A 19,868-nucleotide genomic window follows, 5' to 3' on the forward strand; every position below is an offset into this window, starting at 1 on the left:
TTTCAAAAAATATTTTTTTTTATTTTGGGCAGAAAATATTTTTCAGAAGTTGTGAAAAAATTAAAAATATCATATTATTTGTTAATTATATCAAATTTGATTCTCAAACTTTTGATTGCTATATATTTTTTTTTAATATATTTTTCAATTTCATCCCTTAAAATTTGATTTAATTTGATTTTATATTAACTTTAGTTCTCATTTTTATGATTGTTATTTACTTTTCTCTTAATATTTTTTTAATTGAAATTTTTTTATCTATCAAATTTTTTTTCTTATTCTTATTCTTTTTATATTTATTTAATTTGAAATCATTTATAAAATTATAATAATTATTATTATTTTAATTTTATCGTCTTTCGACTTTTTTATTGTTAGATTTAATTAATCTCTATTATTTTGATTGTTATTTATTTTATTTAAGATAATTTATGAAATTATATTTTTCTTTCAATTTTATTCACATTCAATTTTTTAATTTGTAAGATTTGTTTCTCATTATTTTAGTAAACTTGAAAAAAAATTAATAAGTTATTTTCCAACTTATTTTTTATGACATAACCAAATACTAGAAAGTGTTTTCCAATTTTTTTTTTTTATAACACTACCAAATATCCAAAACTAATTTATTTTTCAGCAAATCACTTTTCAAAAGAAAATTTTTTCCCGCAAACAAACAAGATCTAAAATGAAAACTAAGTTTACCATCTAAGAGGTTAAATTTCAAGTATAATATATTAGGATTATTTTGGAAGTATTTTTTTTAAAATCCATATCAACTTTTTCCTTTTCAACATGCAAACATACACACATTTAATATCATATTAAAAAAATGAAATATTATTTTAATGTTTATAGAGTAAACAATAACGTGAAATTACGCTTTCTTTTTATGTTTATTGTATAATAAATAATGTATAATGAATAGAAGGCATAGGATAAATTACAATTCACTCCTTGAGAGTTGAACGTTTTGTTAATTAACAACCAGAACCTCATATTTCTTTTATTTATTTATTAAGGCACAACTTATATAATTAAAATTTGATTCAATCAAGGAAATACGAAACCATCAATTAAATTTTAATTAAAAAACCTTTGTAATTAAAATTATTTAAATTTTACGATGTTAAATGAAAATGACCCTGGATCTTAAAAATCAATTGAAGTGGTTCCAAAACTTTGATTTGATGTTTTTTTTTTTTTTGAAAAGAACTTTCTATTCAAACAACGTCTATTTAATTTGATAATGATTGTTATACAATGCACAAGAAAGATAAAAATAAGATTTTATTTTGTGTTTGTCTCATCAATTTTATAGCGCAAATAAAAACTTAAAATTTTAGATTTTCACGACGAACCTAGATTTATAATAATGCTTAAATATAATTTAATACTCAAGAAGTAATTAAATATTAATTTAACATATTGAATGTAAATAAAAAAATTAATATTTAAAAATTATAAGATTTAGATTCATTGGATGATCTTTATTTTAATTATAACCACATATTTGAATGTCTTGATAAAAGAATATGAATTTATATTTTTGTTGTTTTCTTGTTTTCTTTTGATAATAAAAAATTGGATTACAAGCCTTCTATTTATTGTCTATTGGTTACTTGCATACAAATTACTACCTATTAGTTACTGCCTGCTAGTAACTATCTACTAGTAAATAGGTTTTGAAGTTATTACAAACTTAATCAAAACTATAATGCATTGATGTTGATTTGTTAAGTTGTTGTTATGTGTTTTCTTCTTTCTTCCATTTTTTTTAAATAGAAAAATATATAGTAAATTGTATGGTAATCACCCATCTTCTTTATTCTTTTTTATTCTAAGGATATGTGACTTCAAGTCCTCTTTTTCATTTCTTCACATATCGTATTTGTTTCTTTTGACAACTCTGAACTGTTTCTATTATGTATTCTAATCTTCCTTTTACTTAATCAAACTTTGTTCTCCATTGTGTATTATTAGCTCAAACTTATAACCAAATCCCAAGCAGGATCTTAATCTGGTTCAAATTTATCAAACATTTGTCAAGTCTAGTCCTTTCCTAGGATTCTATTTCTTGTCTTTAGAATAACATTCATGCAATGATCTTTCTTGGATTATCTCATCAAACTTATAATCTAAATTATGAGATCAAGATAACTTAATAAAAAAAAATCACAAATCTTATTTTTTAAAAAAAAAAATATTAAACCATATTAACTTTTCAAATTTATGACCTGAATATTATACCGAAAACAACAAATCTGGTAAAAACCATGAAATTTAATTTTTCAACCAATCAAATTATGAATGATAACATTCAAAAATATAATTTTAATTATACAAAAGGATTAAAAAATTGCAATTAAAAGAATAAGGATCAAATTGAAACACAATAAATTTTATTAAAGAATGAAATTGAAAACAAATCAATTTTTTTTAAAAAGACCAAAAACAAAAATTAAAAATCAAAAGAATAAGAATTAAAGTGAAAATCCTCATAAATTGAAGGACAACTCTAAAACTTTGCATGACCATCGCAAACTTTGACCGTAGAAGAGAGAAAAAGAGAAAAGAGAAAAAAAAGTGTCAATGACAAACTATGCTACCAATGACCATATGTGCTGCTTCAAAAGAAAAAGGATACAACCACACTTTCAATAACTCAGAAAAAGGAGGATTTTGGCTTCCAAAAGGCGCCATGCGAGCCAACAATTTTTTTAATATTTATTTAAATACCATATTGCCTCTAATATGACCTGATAATACAAAAAAAAAAAAACATGGTGAAAAGATTAAAAAAAACTCCATGACAACAATTTTAAATTTTTTTATTTTTAAAAGTATTTTGATTATTTTATTGTGTTTTTTTAAATGAAAAATATTTTTTTTTTATGCTTGATTAATTTGATAATGATTAATAAGTATTGCAAAAAAAATTTAATTCTTATGACTAGTTTAAAGCTTTTTAGAGGGAAGGCTAATACCGTGAAAACATTATTTATGTGAAAAATGTTTTAAACTTACGGTTTACAGTTTTTTTTTTTTCTTTTTTTTGGTTTCGTGTTTAGCTTTTGGTAATTTAAAAATAAATCTAAGTTACTAAATTATTAGATTAATTTAGGAATCATTAAATTAACTCCTTTTTTCAGTGTATTTTTAAACCCAATATAAATTAAGTTTCGGTTTCTTAAATTAAGCTATTACACCGGATTTAATAACAATCAAATGAATAGGTATAATTAAAGTTTGCCAAAGATCAACGTGGTGGATTGATTGACACTCGTTGATTGAGCGGCTTCTGGGTTGCCACGCACTACATTGTTGATTTTTTTTTTCGAGCTGTCTATGGTTGTAGCGTTCGGGATAGTATGTTAGGGGCATTTATCAGTTTTTCTGGACATCGAAGATAATTTAATCTATTATTGTGAAATCCGGTCTGGTTTGGTGGGTCAAACCTAGCCTATCTAGAATTAAAATTGAGTTGGGTTGAAAAGAAAAAAAAAATCCGATGTGATCTGGCAGGTTAGCCTGGCAAGATCCAGTTAAAAACCCGATTGCAATCCGTTAAATTGTTTTTTTTATCAAAATGATGCTGGTTTGATTTAAAAAAAATTTGACTCAAGCAACTCAATAACGCAGTCAAAAACTCAGGCCTTGAACCGAGCGGGGTTTAAAAATTATGATTTAATATAATGAAATAGATGAATATTTATATGAAATTGATGGATATTTTCTGGATTTAATAAATAATAAATAAGATAGAATATTATAAAAACACAATTTTAAAATTCGTCTCAACTTAATTTTTTTAATCATATATTTAAATTATATAAATATGGTGGTAGAATATTTAACTTTTTTTAATATAATATATACACACTTTAATATTGGCATAATATATATATATATGAATAATATTTATTATTTTATCATTTAATATATGTTATACATGCTTCAAATATATATAATAACTATTTTTTTTGTTATTGATTAATAAATAATAATACATAATAAATATTCATTGAATATCCAAAACTTTCTAGTGTAATGTATTTTTAGTTTTGAACCAGAGTTGGCCATAACAGTAAAAATATACTCTAATTTTCATCGAAAAACCATGAACAGTGGAACCCACTAAATTTTCACAGCACAAAAAACAACAAAGCTTCTTGTAAACCTGTGGCACGGTCATGATTGGTAGTGGACCCTACTAGTAAAAAATTGTTTTTAAAGCATTATCTGATAACAATATTTGTGGCTGCAGGTGAGGATTACCTGCAGCCACAATACCAGATGCTCAAAACTTGCTAGCATGTGCAGCATTGGCAGGCAGCCCAAGTCAATGGACCTTTGACCAAAATACACAAGGCCTGATGAGTCACAGCCTGCAGCTCCTTTGCAGGATGATCAGTGATCAATGATCATGAATGCAGCTTGGAGAAAAAGAATAAAAGTTGCAGGAAGTTGTTCACCGCCAACCAGTTCTTGACACAAGTTTCATTAATTAATACATATTATATCATAATCACCGACTTGAAGTTCAACTTTACAGGGAGAAAACCACATCCCAGGTCAGGCACGACGAGGTGCCCTCTCAGACTACAAGCACGAGGCAGGCACAGCTAAGTGGCCTCTCAGACTAGAAACACAAGGCAGACACAACTGTCTGCCCTCCTTATTTAAAACATAAATCACTCAGAACACAAGAACATCTTCTTAACAGGAAAGGGTACATGCCTCTGCATGTTGTTCTTTCTTCTACTACTAAAGACCAAACTTCTTCATCAGCATCAGAACGAAATCATAGACCTTTTGTGGATCTTCAAGAGCCTTGGATACAGTCTCTTTCTGCAAGCACCTCTTACAGTAAGCAATCAGCTTCGGACACTCGGCCTCTATGTTGAAGTTTCCGATGGTCTCATAGGCATAAAACCAGGAATAGAAAGGAACAAGTGCTATATCAACGTAGCCGATGGTCTCGCCCCCAAAGTAAGGCTTGTCTCCGAGCTCTCCTTCCATCAACTTGAGGCTGTCAATGAAGTCCTTCTTGGCTGCCTCCTGTTCTTCTCCTTTTTTCGACCATATCTTCCTCCCAAGGTCATATATCTGCAGATTCATACCATCACACAAAGGTGAAAAAAAATTAAAAAAATCAAAGACTCTTTGGAATCACAAAAGCCAAAAGTAGCCCCAAACCCAAAGTCCTCGTTGAGATTTCCTTGTTAACTACAGTAATTAATACCTGTTTACAGGGTAAAGCAAAATAAATCACTGTCACAGAGTGAACAAATCTAACGCAACTAAATTGAGGAACAGTGATGGTGCCCAGAGTCTTCTCTTTTACTAAGTTTTGAAAGTGACAGAGTAAAAAATCAAATCTTTGAGAGCAAAAACCAACCAACCAAATTAGAAGGCTCTGGACTTTTTTTCCCACCACAATAAAGGAAAGCTTGATCAACAGGAAATTAACCTCTAGTGTCACTGTCAATGATATATTTTTTTGATACTTGAGGGTGAGTGGGTGGCCACTGAGTACGGACAACCCACCTGTGGCCAATAACTCATACAGACAGAAATATCAAGAAATATCATCACCTGAGTCCAAATTCTTATCTTCGTTGCAACCTTCTATGACATTTTTTTATGTTTTCCTGTTGAATCTTTAAAGCAGTTGGATACACCCAACTTGGTAATCCTTGTACAAAAACATCCTGACAACCTCTACTTTAATTCTCATGAATTCGCCATTATAAAAATATAGTTCATCAATTAGAAACCTTAAAGACCAATTTTTTTTTCAACAAAAGAAAAATCACCGCCAACAACAATTGAGATGAACATAAACAGAATTTCCACCAATCCATATCATGATGCCTAATTTCTTCCTTTGATATTAATCTTAAGGGCTGTACAATTTTAATTTTTGTTTGATGCGATTCTACTCCTTTCAAGCTGATCAAATTTCAAAATAGGTTTAATCAGATCATAGCTCAAATCTAAAAAATTCAAGAACAAAAAAGATGGAACTCTTTAAGTGCAAAGAAACACACCTTCTTGTCAACAAAATCAGCCCAGAACCTAGCCTGAGCTTTCTGGTACGGATCAGAAGGCAACAAAGGAGCGCTGTCCTTCCACACCTCATCAATATATTGAACAATAATAAGTGACTCACAGACAGGTTTCCCATTATGGACAAGAACTGGGATTTGCTTGTTAACAGGATTCATTTGAAGGAGCAAAGCACTTTTGTTCCTCAAATCTTCTTCAGTGTACTCATACTTGACGCCCTTTTCAGCCAACGCTAATCTCACTCTCATACCAAATGGACTTGGCCAGAAATCCAACAGGGTCACTTGATCACTAGCCATTCTTGAAGTGAAAAAGAAGATGTTGCAAGTTAAGGTTCTTTTGCTTTGTTTTCTTGGGATACAGATGAGGTTGTGTTCTGGCAGTATCGAAATAAGAGTATTTATAGTTGGAAAAGGCTGGAGTGAGTAGGTTACGGCAGATTTTTTAGGGTTGTATGATTGAAGGGTGGAGAATAATATAATTTATATTTTAGTTTTGTTTAATATTTTATTTTATTTTATTATTGAAAAGGTATAGTTATAGGTTTGAATTTTATTATTTTTATTTAAAATCTAATTATTAACATAATATAATATTAACTATAAAGTTTTAAATTTAAATTTTTTATTTAAATAATAAAATAAATTATATCTGGAAGAAGAAAAAGAGAAGTAATGTAGATTTATATAATTTTGAAACTCAAATTAAAAAACTTTTTATTCAAAAAAAAAATATTAAAAAATAAAATAAATTATATTTTAAAATATAATACAGATCTATATAAATTTCATATTTAAATAATTATCACTTTAAAAAAATAAAATAAAATATATTTTAAAAATAGTATAGGTAAAATAGTTTAAAGCATAAATAATTTTTATTTAAAAAGAAAGAATTATTAGAGAATAAAATATATTTTTTTAATTAACGTGTGAGTGTCTGCATTAACTTACACGCAACTCGATTAATTTCACGGACTATAAAATTAATAACTATATAAATTTATATTAATCATCATATTAATAATTATATTATTTAAATTTAAAATAAAAAAAAATATCGAGATACCAAATTCCTACCCGTTGCCTGCCTACTATATGGTTAGAATAAAATATATCTTATCATATCATGTCATGGAATCTTGAAGAATGAAATATGATTATTTGTGACAGACTGCAAGATGTCTAATGTGTCAGCATAGTTCGTCTTCAAGGACCCCATGCTGTTTATTTTTTGGGCCTTGCCATGGCATATCTTTTTTCCCTTCAAATTATTGAAATGTTTCTTCTTTTTTTACCTTTTTTTCTCTCGGATAATTTGATTAACCAATGACTAAATGGACTAGTTTCTATTTATTTTTGTATTTTAAAAATATAAAAAAAAAAAGTTAAAATTTTTTTATTTATTTTTTTTGCTTTAAATTAATATTTTTTTTTATTTTTTTAAATCATTTTTATACACTGATTTCAAAATTGATTTTTAAAAAATAATAAAAAAATATATTATTTTAATATATTTTAAAGTAAAAAGTACTTTGAAAAGCAATTGCAACTACACTCCCAAAACATGCGTAAATAAATGCATTTTATAAGGGTGTGTTAAGTAATAGATTTTTTTTTTTCCATTTCAATTTTTTTTATTTTCTTTTCCAATGAAAAAAAATAGAAAAATTCATTCTTTTGTTAAGATGTATTTTTCCATTAAAAAAAAATAAGAAAGGCATCAAGAATATAACTAGTTTTCATAAAAAAAAATAAAAACCATAACTCTTAATAGTTATCTTGATATTTTTATTGTGATACTCTAGTTATAGAATATTACTTTTACTCTACTCAAATAAAAAACTATCATAAGAAGTTATATTATTAACTTAAAAAAGTATATATTAAATTTTAATAAAAAATAAATTTATGGTACTAACTAAATATAAAAATGTTGGAAAAAATAATTTTAATCTTTTATATTATTAAAGATTTTTATATTATAGATAAAACAAAACCTATTTCAGTCGAAGATTAAACCAAAGGAAATAAAAATTTATATTATAGATCAGATTCTCGTTATCACAAAAGTTAACAGAGTTGAGGGATTTACTATGCACACTTACATTTCATTGTGTATTTCTAAGATGAAATTATAATTTTACTATTTTTTAGAAAAATTATTTAGTTTTATTTTAAGGATATGGATTTTTTTATAAAACCGTTAGTCATTATAAGAATGAAAGGGATTAAATAATTTTTTTTATCTTTATTACACAATGTAATTATGTTATTACTATTTAATAAAAAAACTAAATTTTACCTTAAGTTTAAATGAGTTAAGTTTCTTCATTGCACTCGAAATCTAAAAAGCTTTTGTTCTTGGAATTTAAGAAGTTTTATCCTTTATCTTTTTATATTTGATTATTTGATAATTATTGGATGTAGTTGAGATAGCATGGTAATCTGGTAAATAAGCAACTTCAAAAAAAAAAAAAAACCTTGAAACGTGGGAACAATATTTGCTGGATTTAGACATCATGTTTAACTTTGTTCAGTGGCCAAAACCTTGCTTATAGAGCAGAGACCAAAGCATCTAGACATCCTTCCACACTTGAGGCCTTTTGTTTTTTGTTTTTTCCTTTCTCACACTTGATTTTTATGCAAAAAATCAAAGTAGCATAGGAGGTTTGTTATGCTTAAGATTTTGTCCCTATTCTTTTTATTATATTTTTTATTTATTTAAATAATACATGAAATTAAAGATTTTTCTTAATTTTATCCCCAATAAATTTTTTTTATCTTTTTAATGATTATTATTCTTTTGATTACTATTTGTTTTATTTGAGAAAGTTTTTGAATTTTTTTTCTTACAATGACATCCTTTTTGAGGTTTTTCTTATCAAATATAATCCTTTTATTATTATTATTATTATTATTATTGTTATTGTTATTTTTTACTTTGTAAAATTTTTTAAATTAATTATTATTATTATTATTATTATTTCATCCTACAATATTTAATTGACTGAGTGTTTAACTTTTTAGTTAAACATAATTCTTAAATTTAGCTGATTGCGAGTTTAAGATATTAACTCTGGTTTATAAAGTTGACTCGAACTTTCTCTATTTTTTTTTTTCTTTTTCTAACCTTTTTCTTTCATCATCTAATATTTTATTATTATTTTTCAATTTTTAAAAAAGTTTTTAGTCATTTTGAAAAATAAGATGTGTTATTTTGTTTTTTGTTTTTTCTAATTATTTTTAAATTAAATTAACTTCTAGATTTACAGGATTCTAATTGAAAATCCAAGAAATCGAGTAGCCGGGAAATCCAGCAAAGTCACCTCATCACCAGCCGTTGTTGAATTGAAAAAACGATGCAAGTGGCCATGCTTTTTTCTCTGTTCGTATAGGACAAAGGTCGCGCTTTGTCGGTGCGGAAATGTGAGCATTTGTCAAGTTTTCATTTTTGTTTTTAGATGTGGGGGCAACTACTATAAACAAAAAAAATGCACCTGTAAAGGTTTGATTTTAATACTTTTGTTCTTGTATTTTGTGTTCTCGAGAGTTGTCCTACACAGTGTTTTTAAACCTACCTTGATGGATGATTTTGTTCGACACCCGGGTAATGAGTCTGATCAAATCACTATAATCAATTTTAATTTTTTTTTATAAATCAAAATGATGTTATTTTGATAAAAAAAATAAAAAAATAATTAACAGATTGCAACCGGGTTTTTGACCGGGTGTTGCCGGGTCAACTGAATTTTTAACTACCCATATTTTTTCATAAACTTGGTCCGATTCCAACCCCAAGTCGACCTGTCAAACCGGGTTATAAAACTATAATCCTACACAATAAACATAAAAAATAGAAACTTACACAAACACACATGATAAGAAATGGTCGAAATCTTTTTTAGGTTGTTTGACATATGTTTTTATATTTATGCTTGTATCTTTGAAGTATTTTTTAAAATATTTTTAATTAAAAAAATTATTAAATTAATATTTTTTTAATGATTTTGATGTGCTGATATAAAAAATTAAAAAATAATTCATTTTGATATATTTTCAGGCAATAAACTATTTTGATAAGCATTTTGTATCACAATTACAAACACTTTTGAGAAGCTGTTTGGTATTGTATTCTAAATGGCATTTCATAAAAAAATTATTTTTTAAAAAATAGTTTTTTAATATTTTGGCATCGTTTGGACCGTCAAAATCAACTAGATTACACCGAGCAACTCCCATAAATTTTAGTTTTAAACCTGTGTTAGATAAGAAGTTTAGCTTAATAATTTGTTTTTGTTAATTTTATTCATTGTTTTTTCAATTTAATCCTCATACTGTTTTTACTAGTCTGTCGAGTTGTCTTTGAGCTAACCAAGTTGATTGCGTTGTGTTGGAACAACTTTTATATAATTTAATTTTTAATCTAGGTTAAATAAAGAGTTGGGTTATGAGCTTTTTTTTCTATCAATTTTATCCCTATATTTTTTATTTACCATTGACTGGTTTGTCTTTGTGCTCTGTGCTGACCAAGATGACTGATTCACATTGGTAAAGTGAATTATAATATAAAATAAAGTGTAATTTTCTCTTATTAATAAAAGTGTAATCAACGGAGATAAAATAAAATGACTAAATTATATAATATAAAGTGTAATTTTCCCTTTTTATGAAGCCAGTAATATTTCAGTCACAAATTACTTAGCTCGATTTAGCCTGAATAATTAGTGTTTTTTGCTTTGGTTAACAGTGTGAAAATTGACCCTGTAAAGTCGCATAACCGAATGAAAAAAGGGCATAGACAAAAAGTCGATTTCTACTGGTCATAGCCTTGTTCTTTGCATCATCAACTCTTTTTACCAGTCTTAAAATGATGAAAGAGAGACGCTGAGAGCGGGTCATAGACGTTGGAATGGGACAGCTCCATTTCCATCTTTTTTATACTATTCAACTCCCTTTACTAACTCAGACCATCGATGAAGTCTCAGCCATCCACATCCGTGGAGAAACTAAAAAGAAAAAGACAGTCTTACTCTTGGAATTCCAGGCCACAAAATTTATTCTAGCCGTGCAAAAGAAGCTGGAATTAAGTCCTATGTTCATACTCTGTTTTTTTTTACAGATTGTAAATTTCTCCGTCTACTTCGATTTTTATCTCTTATTGACTGTAAAGGCCTATAAAATATCTGTCCAATGCACGGAAATGCAGAAGTTATGAACCAAATATACAAACAACTCTCATTTCTGAAGTTACGATACCCTCTCACAGCTATGCGGAACGGTTGCTTCCTGATCCCTTTCACAGTGATACTATGGAGCAGTTTTGTTGCGACCTTGGTGGCTGATAGAGTAACCAGCATTACCACTGATCAAGATGCTCTTCTTGCCTTGAAAGACCACATCGTTAATGACCCTCAAAACCTGCTGACCACCAACTGGACTGCTACCACCTCTGTTTGCGACTGGGTTGGTGTCACTTGTGGAACTCGCCACCGTAGGGTCAGAGCCTTGAAACTCTCTGACATGGATCTTACAGGTACCATACCTCCACATTTGGGAAACTTGTCCTTTCTACTTTTTGCCTCCTTCTATAATAATAGTTTCCGTGGCTCTGTCCCGGACGAGTTGGCTAAGTTACGTAGGCTAGAATACTTCAACTTAGAAAATAACTACTTCGGCGGGGAGATCCCATCATGGTTTGGGTCCTTTACGAGGCTCCACATGTTGTCTCTAGCTAATAACAGTTTCACTGGTGCGATTCCACCGTCATTGTTCCACCTCTCAGAGCTAGATGCCTTGGACTTGTCCAACAATGATCTTCAAGGGCACATTCCAGGAGAGATTGGCAAGCTTCCCAAGTTGAGGATACTGTATTTGAGTCATACTGGCCTTTCAGGTTCCATCCCCTCCGCAGTCTTCAACATTTCTTCATTGCAGGTCATTGTTCTTACTGGAAACATGCTCTCAGGTTCCTTGCCCTCAGCTAATGTCACCATGTCCTCACTTCGGATTCTTGACTTTGGTTCCAATAATCTAACTGGTAGCTTGCCATCAAATTTGTTCAACAATCTTCCAAATCTGGAAGGATTGTACTTGAGTAGGAACCTATTTCATGGCCAAATTCCTGCAGCTTTATTTGGATGCAAACAACTGAAAGATCTCTCTTTGTCTCATAACAATTTTGAAGGAAAGATACACAAAGATATCAGAAATTTGACAGTGCTTGAACAGCTATATCTTGGCTACAACAAATTCAATGGTAAGTCTTCTCTATTGGCCTTGCAATGGAAATGATATGAACAACACTTTAATCAGAATCTATTCTTTGTCCAGGACTTTTGAACAGCTAAACTTTAGTTATTTGTTTGTAAATGTTACCAAATGGAGATATTTTAGCTTTTTCATCGCCAAGTATTTTGGATCTATGAGTCTTTAGTCTGCTCTTTAACCTCACCACCAAACTAACCGAGAAGAAAAGCATAAATATTTATATGTTACTTCTGCTTTGTAGATGTAGAGGTCTAAGTAGAAGTTTTATGTTGCAGATGCAGAAATGCTGTCGTCCATCAGCGATGTTCGCAGTTTGGAGGTACTTAACCTAAGAAATAGTGGCCTAACTGGTCCAATTCCCTCTGCTATTGGAAATCTGACCCTTCTATTGAATATTGGCCTAATGGAAAACAACCTCACAGGTATGGTACCCTTCTTTCTGTTTTGTGTTATCACCACTTTTCACCATTAAAATAGTAAAACTTCAAGTGACTTATGATTACAAGTGTTTTAACCGTGGCAGGGACAATTCCACCGGAGATTGGTAATCTGGTGAATCTAGAGATAATCTCTTTGTCAGTTAACAGGATTGGTGGCCCTATTCCCGTCAGAATCTTTAACATCTCAACATTGAGATTTATCCAAATGACGGGAAATTATCTCTCAGGCCATCTTCCATCAAGCATAAGTCTCCAGCTTCCAAATCTTGAGCGACTTATCGTAGGAGCAAACGAACTCAGTGGTCCATTCCCTGTCTCTCTCTCCAACGCTTCTGAACTCCTTATTCTGGAATTGAGTTCAAACTTTTTCTCTGGTCCTATTCCTGATGCATTTGGCGATGGTTTAAGGAGCCTAAGAGATCTCAATCTGGGGTATAATAATTTTACCAGCAACTCTCTATCTTCAGAGTTGAATTTCTTAACGTCTTTGACAAATTCCAAGAATTTGAGAAAAGTACTCCTGAGCGATAATCCATTGAAGGGGACTATTCCGATTCCAGTAGGAAACCTCTCTTCTTCCCTCGAAAACTTTGTTGCTGAGAGTTGCCAGATTAAAGGCAGTATACCCGAAGGAATTGGCAACTTGAGTAACTTGGTACAATTGAGTCTACAAGACAATGATCTAAAGGGAACCATTCCAACTACAATTGGAAGATTAAGGAAGCTCCAATCTTTATCATTTTCAGGAAATAATTTAGAAGGGTCCGCCCCATCTGATTTGTGTGATATAGAGAGTTTGGCTTTCTTATATCTTGGGGAGAATAAGCTAGTTGGATCAATCCCTTCATGTTTAGGCAATGTCAGTTCTCTAAGAGAGTTATCAATGGGCGCCAACAATCTTACATCCACAATACCTTCGACCTTATGGAGACTAAAAGATATCCAGCTACTACAGTTATCATCAAATTCTTTAAGTGGCTCTCTCCCACTAGATATCAGCAATCTGAAGGTTGTAAGGCATTTAGATATATCAGGAAATCAATTATCAGGTGAAATCCCATCTAGCATCGGGGACCTCAATGATCTAGCTTATCTCTCTTTCTCCAATAATAGATTGCAGGGGCCTATTTCTCGATCATTTGGTGACATGGTAAGCTTGGAATTCTTAGATTTATCAAGAAATAATCTCTCAGGAGAAATTCCCAAGGACATGGAGAAACTTACATATCTTAAATATTTCAATGTGTCTTTCAATGGACTTCAAGGGGAGATACCTGGTGGAGGACCATTTAAAAAGTTCTCAGCTCGATCATTTTTGGGGAATGAAGCATTGTGTGGCTCTCCTCAGATGCAAGTCCAGCCATGTAAGACTAGAGGTCGTCATCAATCGAAGAAAGCAACTGCAAATGTATTCAAGTATATTTTACCAGCGATTGGAGCTGTAGTAATGGCTACGGCCTTTACTGTCCTCTACGTAATGCGTGGCAGAAGGAATGAGAAGCAAAAACAAGGAGATTTTCCAGATTTAGCAACATGGAGAAGAGTTTCATTTCAAGAGCTTGAGAGAGCAACCGATGGATTTGACGAGGTCAACTTGCTAGGTACGGGGAGCTTTGGCTCAGTTTACAAGGGGTTGTTCTCAGATGGAGTGAACGTTGCTGTAAAGGTTTTTCATTCGCAGCTAGAGGGAGCATTCAAGAGTTTTGATGTTGAGTGTGAGGTGTTGCGCAGCATCCGCCATCGAAATCTTGTGAAAATCATCACAAGTTGCTGCAACATTGACTTCAAAGCCTTGGTGCTTGAGTTCATGCCTAATTGGAGCCTTGAAAAGTGGCTGTATTCCCACAACTATTTCTTGGATCTCCTACAGAGGTTGAACATTATGATTGATGTTGCGTTGGCGCTTGAATACCTTCATCATGGCAATGCAACACTCGTGGTCCACTGTGATTTGAAGCCTAGCAATATCCTGCTTGATGAGAATATGGTCGCTCATGTGAGTGATTTTGGCATTTCTAAACTCCTCGGCGAAGGGCACTCCATCACACAAACAATGACACTAGCTACTGTTGGCTACATGGCACCAGGTAATGCTCCATTTTTGTTGTTAGTTTCATCAAAAATCACACAAAAAAAGAAGTTAGGAACTAATGACTAAATCACACATTCCTCTTCTCCCTAAATCCCCCTTTTCATTGATACTAATGACTGAATATAATTTGCATGTAGAGTATGGATCCGAAGGGATTGTTTCTGTCAAGGGTGATGTGTATAGCTACGGTATTGTGCTGATGGAAACTTTTACGAGGAGAAAGCCCACCGATGAAATGTTTACAGGAGAAACGAACTTGAAACTTTGGGTCAAAGAGTCACTACCTGGTGCAGTAGCTCAAATTGCAGATGCTAACTTGAAAGATCATGGACAATATCCTGCTGCTAAAAAAGATTGTCTATCATCCATTCTGGAATTGGCCCTGCAATGTTCTGCAGAACAGCCTGAGGAGAGGATAGATATTGAAGATGCTCTCACTGCTCTCAAAAAGATCAAAGCAAAGTTTCTAAAGGATTCGCGAGGGATTGGAACTTCATATATTTAGTTAAAATTTGTCCCTGTCTGTCTCTTTTCAAAAGTCTGCACCAAGTTTCCTGTAATTCTCCATTCTTGTAGTAAATCTTAATAGTGATCACCAAACAATTGTAATGAATAAGAAACTTCATATTTCCAGTCGTTTTTCGTTCTGCCATTCAATCTCTACAGTTCTTCATCATAGTTCCTATTGCAAATATTATTCATCTTCAATTTTGTACCTTTTTCTACCATTTATTTGCATTAAAAAGTTGTTCAATCCATCCACTGCATCGCTTAGTTCTCCAAAACAACATGTAACCAGTGACAACTCCCACAAGCATTAGGCAACCATATCAAGCAAAGCAAATCTCCAACTAGATGGAGCAATTGACAGAGGTTATCAAGTATAATTTTCTTTTTTTAATGATAATACATCTTGTTGGCTCTATTGCTCAATATATTGAGCTTTATTTCTCCAACTATGATATTGGATTTAGTCTTAGGTGTTGGATTTATTGTAACTCAAGAATAATTTAACTTTTGAAACTAAATTCGCATACCCAAGAAGCACTTTTGAATATTTAGCTCTAAAATACATTGAAACACTTTGTATCCACACCTAAAAAAAGCCATGCCACCACCCTTGGCTTGAACGCATCCAGTACACCGGACCTCCCACAAATATCAAATAAGAATTATTAGATAATCTTAAAAAATTATCAAATAAGAATTTTTTACAAATATCAAGCACTCCATCCATCTCTAAAGAAGAATAAATCAAATTTTCAAAACCAAAAAATTAATTAATTATCTAAGATATAAACATTTTTCTTGAATTTTTTAGTATCTATCAAGTATTTTTAAGAGCATATGCAATAAACAAAAATAAATAGTGATGAAAACCCTTTGTTTGAAGGGAAACTTACTCTTCCTTTGTGTCCTCCCTTTTCATTGGGCCATGTTTTGTGGTTATTTGTGAAATAATTAAATTACAACTGAAATTGCTTGAGTAAAACTGTGTTTACTCAGCCATATATATACACGTAAAGTCTGTTACAATGAGAACTCTTTATAAGAGTTGTAGTTGCAGAGGGATGGGAATTGCAGAGACAGGAACAAACAGAGAACTAGGAACATTGAAACTCTAGGATAAAGATGTCAGTGTTTATCGTCAATCTTAATATTGTGAACTTTATCCTTATCATTCCCCTATAAACTGGCAGGGACATCTGTCACAGAAAGTTTATCCCGGAGGTAACAGAACCGATCAGCCGTGTGTCCCTTGGTAAAAATATCTACAGGTTGCAGAGAGGTGGGAACATGTTGAAGTAGTATATCTTTATTTGCCACCTTTTCTCTGACAAAGTGGTAATCCACTTCAATGTGTTTCGATCGGGCATGGAAAATAGGATTGGAGGCAAGAGCTAAGGCACTTATATTGTCACACCATAAGACTGGAGCAGAAGCAAGAGAAACCTGCAACTCACGCAACAACATTCTTAGCCAATACACCTCAGCTGTAACTAGAGCTAAACACCTGTATTCAGCTTCAGTACTGGATTTTGACATTACAGGTTGTTTCTTAGCAGACCAAGATATGAGATTGGACCCAACAAAAACACCATAGCCACAGGTGGAGCGTCTGTCGTCAGGATCACCGGCCCAATCAGAGTCACAATAGGCATTGATTGCAAAGGAACCAGGTCTGTAGAAGAGACCATAATCAAGTGTTTGTTTTAAGTATCGTAGCACGCGTTTGGCTGCTGTCCAGTGAGCTGAAGTAGGCGCTTGCATGTGTTGACAGAGTTGATTGACTGAGTATGCAATGTCCGGGCGTGTGAGAGTTACATACTGTAAAGCCCCCACTGTTTGCCTATATTCAGATGGGTCTGGAATACTTTCTCCATCAAACTTGGATAGCTTAGACCCGGAGACACAAGGTGCACGGTATGGACGGATACCAGTAAGCTGCACACGGTCCAGAAGATCAATTATATACCTTGTTTGTCGAAGATGTAACCCTGAAGAATTACGTATGGCTTCAATTCCCAGAAAATATGTCAACTGACCAAGATCCTTCATAGCAAACTCAAGTTGTAATTGAGATATAAGAGTGGTAATAAAATTCTGATCATTTGAGGTAACCAGAATGTCATCCACATAAACTAAGAAGAATGCATGGACATTGTCACGATGACAGATAAATAGTGAGGGATCAACTTGTGAACTTTGAAAATCAAGAGCCAAAAGAGCAGTAGACAGTCGATTAAACCAGGCACGGGGAGCTTGTTTCAACCCGTAAAGAGATTTATGAAGCTTACAAACAAATTGGGGGTGTGCAGGATCAACAAATCCTTTGGGTTGTGTCATATAAACTTCCTCTTCTAACACACCATGAAGGAAGGCGTTAGAGACATCAAGTTGACGAATATCCCAGTTGAAAGAAACAACGATGGCAAGAACCATTCGGACAGTGGAAGGCTTGATGACTGGACTAAATGTGTCAAGAAAATCAACGCCACTTCTCTATAGATATCCCACAGCAACTAATCTGGCCTTGTGACGTTCAATACTGCCATCAGGTCGCCGTTTGAGTTTAAAAACCCATTTACATGGAACCAAATTCTTACCAGAGGGACGAGAACATAGTGACCATGTATCATTCTGTAACAAGGACTGGAATTCACTGTCCATTGCCGCACGCCACTCAGGAATGGTTATTGCTTCAGCATAGGAACGGGGCTCAACACAAATCAGACCTGCATGCAAAGCTTGAAGGGGGTGACGAGTGGAATATAAATGAAAGTCAGGGAACCTACGAGGCTTATGATGACCAGTCTGTGATCTAGTGATTATTTTGGTGGAAGACTCATGAGTAGATAGGGCACCATTTTGGAGGTTAAGGATGGTATTGTCATGGTGGTCAAAAGAAGGACTAAGAGTTGGTGCACTAGGTATGGGAATGGATTCAGAAGAATCGGGTTGGCCAGAATAGAGAGATGGGAGAGAGGAGGGGAGATGGTATTCATTGGAATTAATAGCTGGAGCAGGATGAATATTATGTAAGGGAAGGTCAGTGAGAACCTGGGTAGGTGAGGAAGTTGCTGGGGGAGGAGAAAAATCAGAGGATGAGGGGAAAATATGTGAAGGAGGAGTGAAGAACAAACCTGGAGACATACCTGAAGAGGAGACGCAGCTGGCAGGATCTGTGATAATGGAGTGTGCAAGAAATTGCTCTTCGTCAAAAATCACATTTCGAGAGATATAGACATGTCTAGAGGAAGGATCTAAACACCGAAATCCTTTGTGATTGGAGCTATAACCAATGAAAATACAAGGCATGCTACGATATGATAATTTATCATTTGTGTAAGGACGAAGACATGGAAAACATTGACATCCAAATGCTCGAAAATATGTGAAGTCTGGAGGAAGATGAAAAAGACGTTCATATGGTGAAACATAATCAAGAACTTTAGTAGGTAGTCGATTAATGATAAAGATAGCAGTGAGAAAAGCATCAACCCAAAATTTCTTAGATAAGCCTGATTGAGCTAGAAGAGTAAGTCCCATATCCATAATATGACGATGTTTCCTCTCAGCAAGGCCATTTTGTTGAGAAGTGTGAGGACATGATAGTCGATGAAAAATTCCATTATCCCTTAAAAAATGTTTAAAGATGGTGGAACAATATTCACCACCATTATCACTTTGAAATTGCCGAATTGGGAATTTAAATTGTTTCTCCACTAAAAGCTTGAATTTAACAAATGTAGAATAAACATCAGACTTATGTGAAATAGGAAACATCCAACAAAAACGAGAAAAATCGTCAATAAAAATAACATAATAACGACAACCACTTAATGAAGGTGTGGAATTGGACCAGACATCAGAGTGAATTATTTCTAGGGGAGCAGTGGACTCTCTTGATGAGTCAGAAAAGGGCAATTGTTTAGACTTGCCTAGTTGGCAAGGTGCACAAACTGATGTTTTATTGATGGAATCACTAATTGGAAGAGAAAATTTGGAAATGACACGACGAAGAGTTTCTAGGGAAGGATGGCCTAGGCGACAGTGCCAGATGGAAGTAGGAGCCTTGACACCAACAGTCATTGTGAGAGCATGATATGGTGAAGCAGATAGTTGACGAAGGTTGATCGGATACAATCCATTATCACTTGGTCCCGTCAGGAGCGTGTTCCCCGTCAGGATATCCTTAACAGAAAAATCAAAACCAGTGAGTTCAAAAAGGACATTATTATCCTGATAGAATTTATTGATAGAGAGGAGATGAGCTGATGCTTGAGGACAATAAGCAACATTATTTAAGGCAAGAGTAGTAGAAGAGAGGGTTTTAATGGAAGCATTGCCAGTATGAGATATGTGCAAACATGTACCGTTACCTACGCCCATAGAAGCATCACCTTCGTAAGGATGAGAAGTTGCAAGATTAGCAATATCTGAAGTAACGTGAATATTAGCACCACTGTCTGCATACCATTGATGTTGATTTAA

At 32.6% G+C, this 19,868-nt stretch overlaps 2 protein-coding genes across 2 annotated transcripts; one reads left to right on the top strand and one right to left on the bottom strand.

The window, feature by feature from the left end:
- Positions 1 to 4,498: 4,498 nt before the first annotated feature.
- On the bottom strand, positions 4,499 to 6,478 carry LOC118035707 (probable glutathione S-transferase). Its single transcript, XM_035041323.2, has 2 exons — positions 6,054 to 6,478; positions 4,499 to 5,109 (listed from the first exon to the last, which is right to left on the bottom strand). Exons 1-2 carry the CDS (start codon positions 6,369 to 6,371, stop codon positions 4,768 to 4,770), a joined length of 660 nt encoding a protein of 219 aa, XP_034897214.1. The 5' UTR covers positions 6,372 to 6,478; the 3' UTR covers positions 4,499 to 4,767.
- A 4,786-nt stretch (positions 6,479 to 11,264) lies between these two features.
- On the top strand, positions 11,265 to 15,378 carry LOC118035679 (uncharacterized). The gene is made up of 4 exons (XM_073412357.1): positions 11,265 to 11,929; positions 12,116 to 12,330; positions 12,865 to 14,868; positions 15,011 to 15,378. The coding sequence occupies exons 1-4, from the start codon at positions 11,265 to 11,267 to the stop codon at positions 15,376 to 15,378; spliced, it is 3,252 nt and encodes a 1,083-aa protein (XP_073268458.1).
- The last annotated feature ends 4,490 nt before the right edge of the window (positions 15,379 to 19,868 follow it).

Source organism: Populus alba, chromosome 11, assembly GCF_005239225.2.
Source record: "Populus alba chromosome 11, ASM523922v2, whole genome shotgun sequence".
NCBI classification, from domain to species: Eukaryota; Viridiplantae; Streptophyta; class Magnoliopsida; order Malpighiales; family Salicaceae; genus Populus; species Populus alba.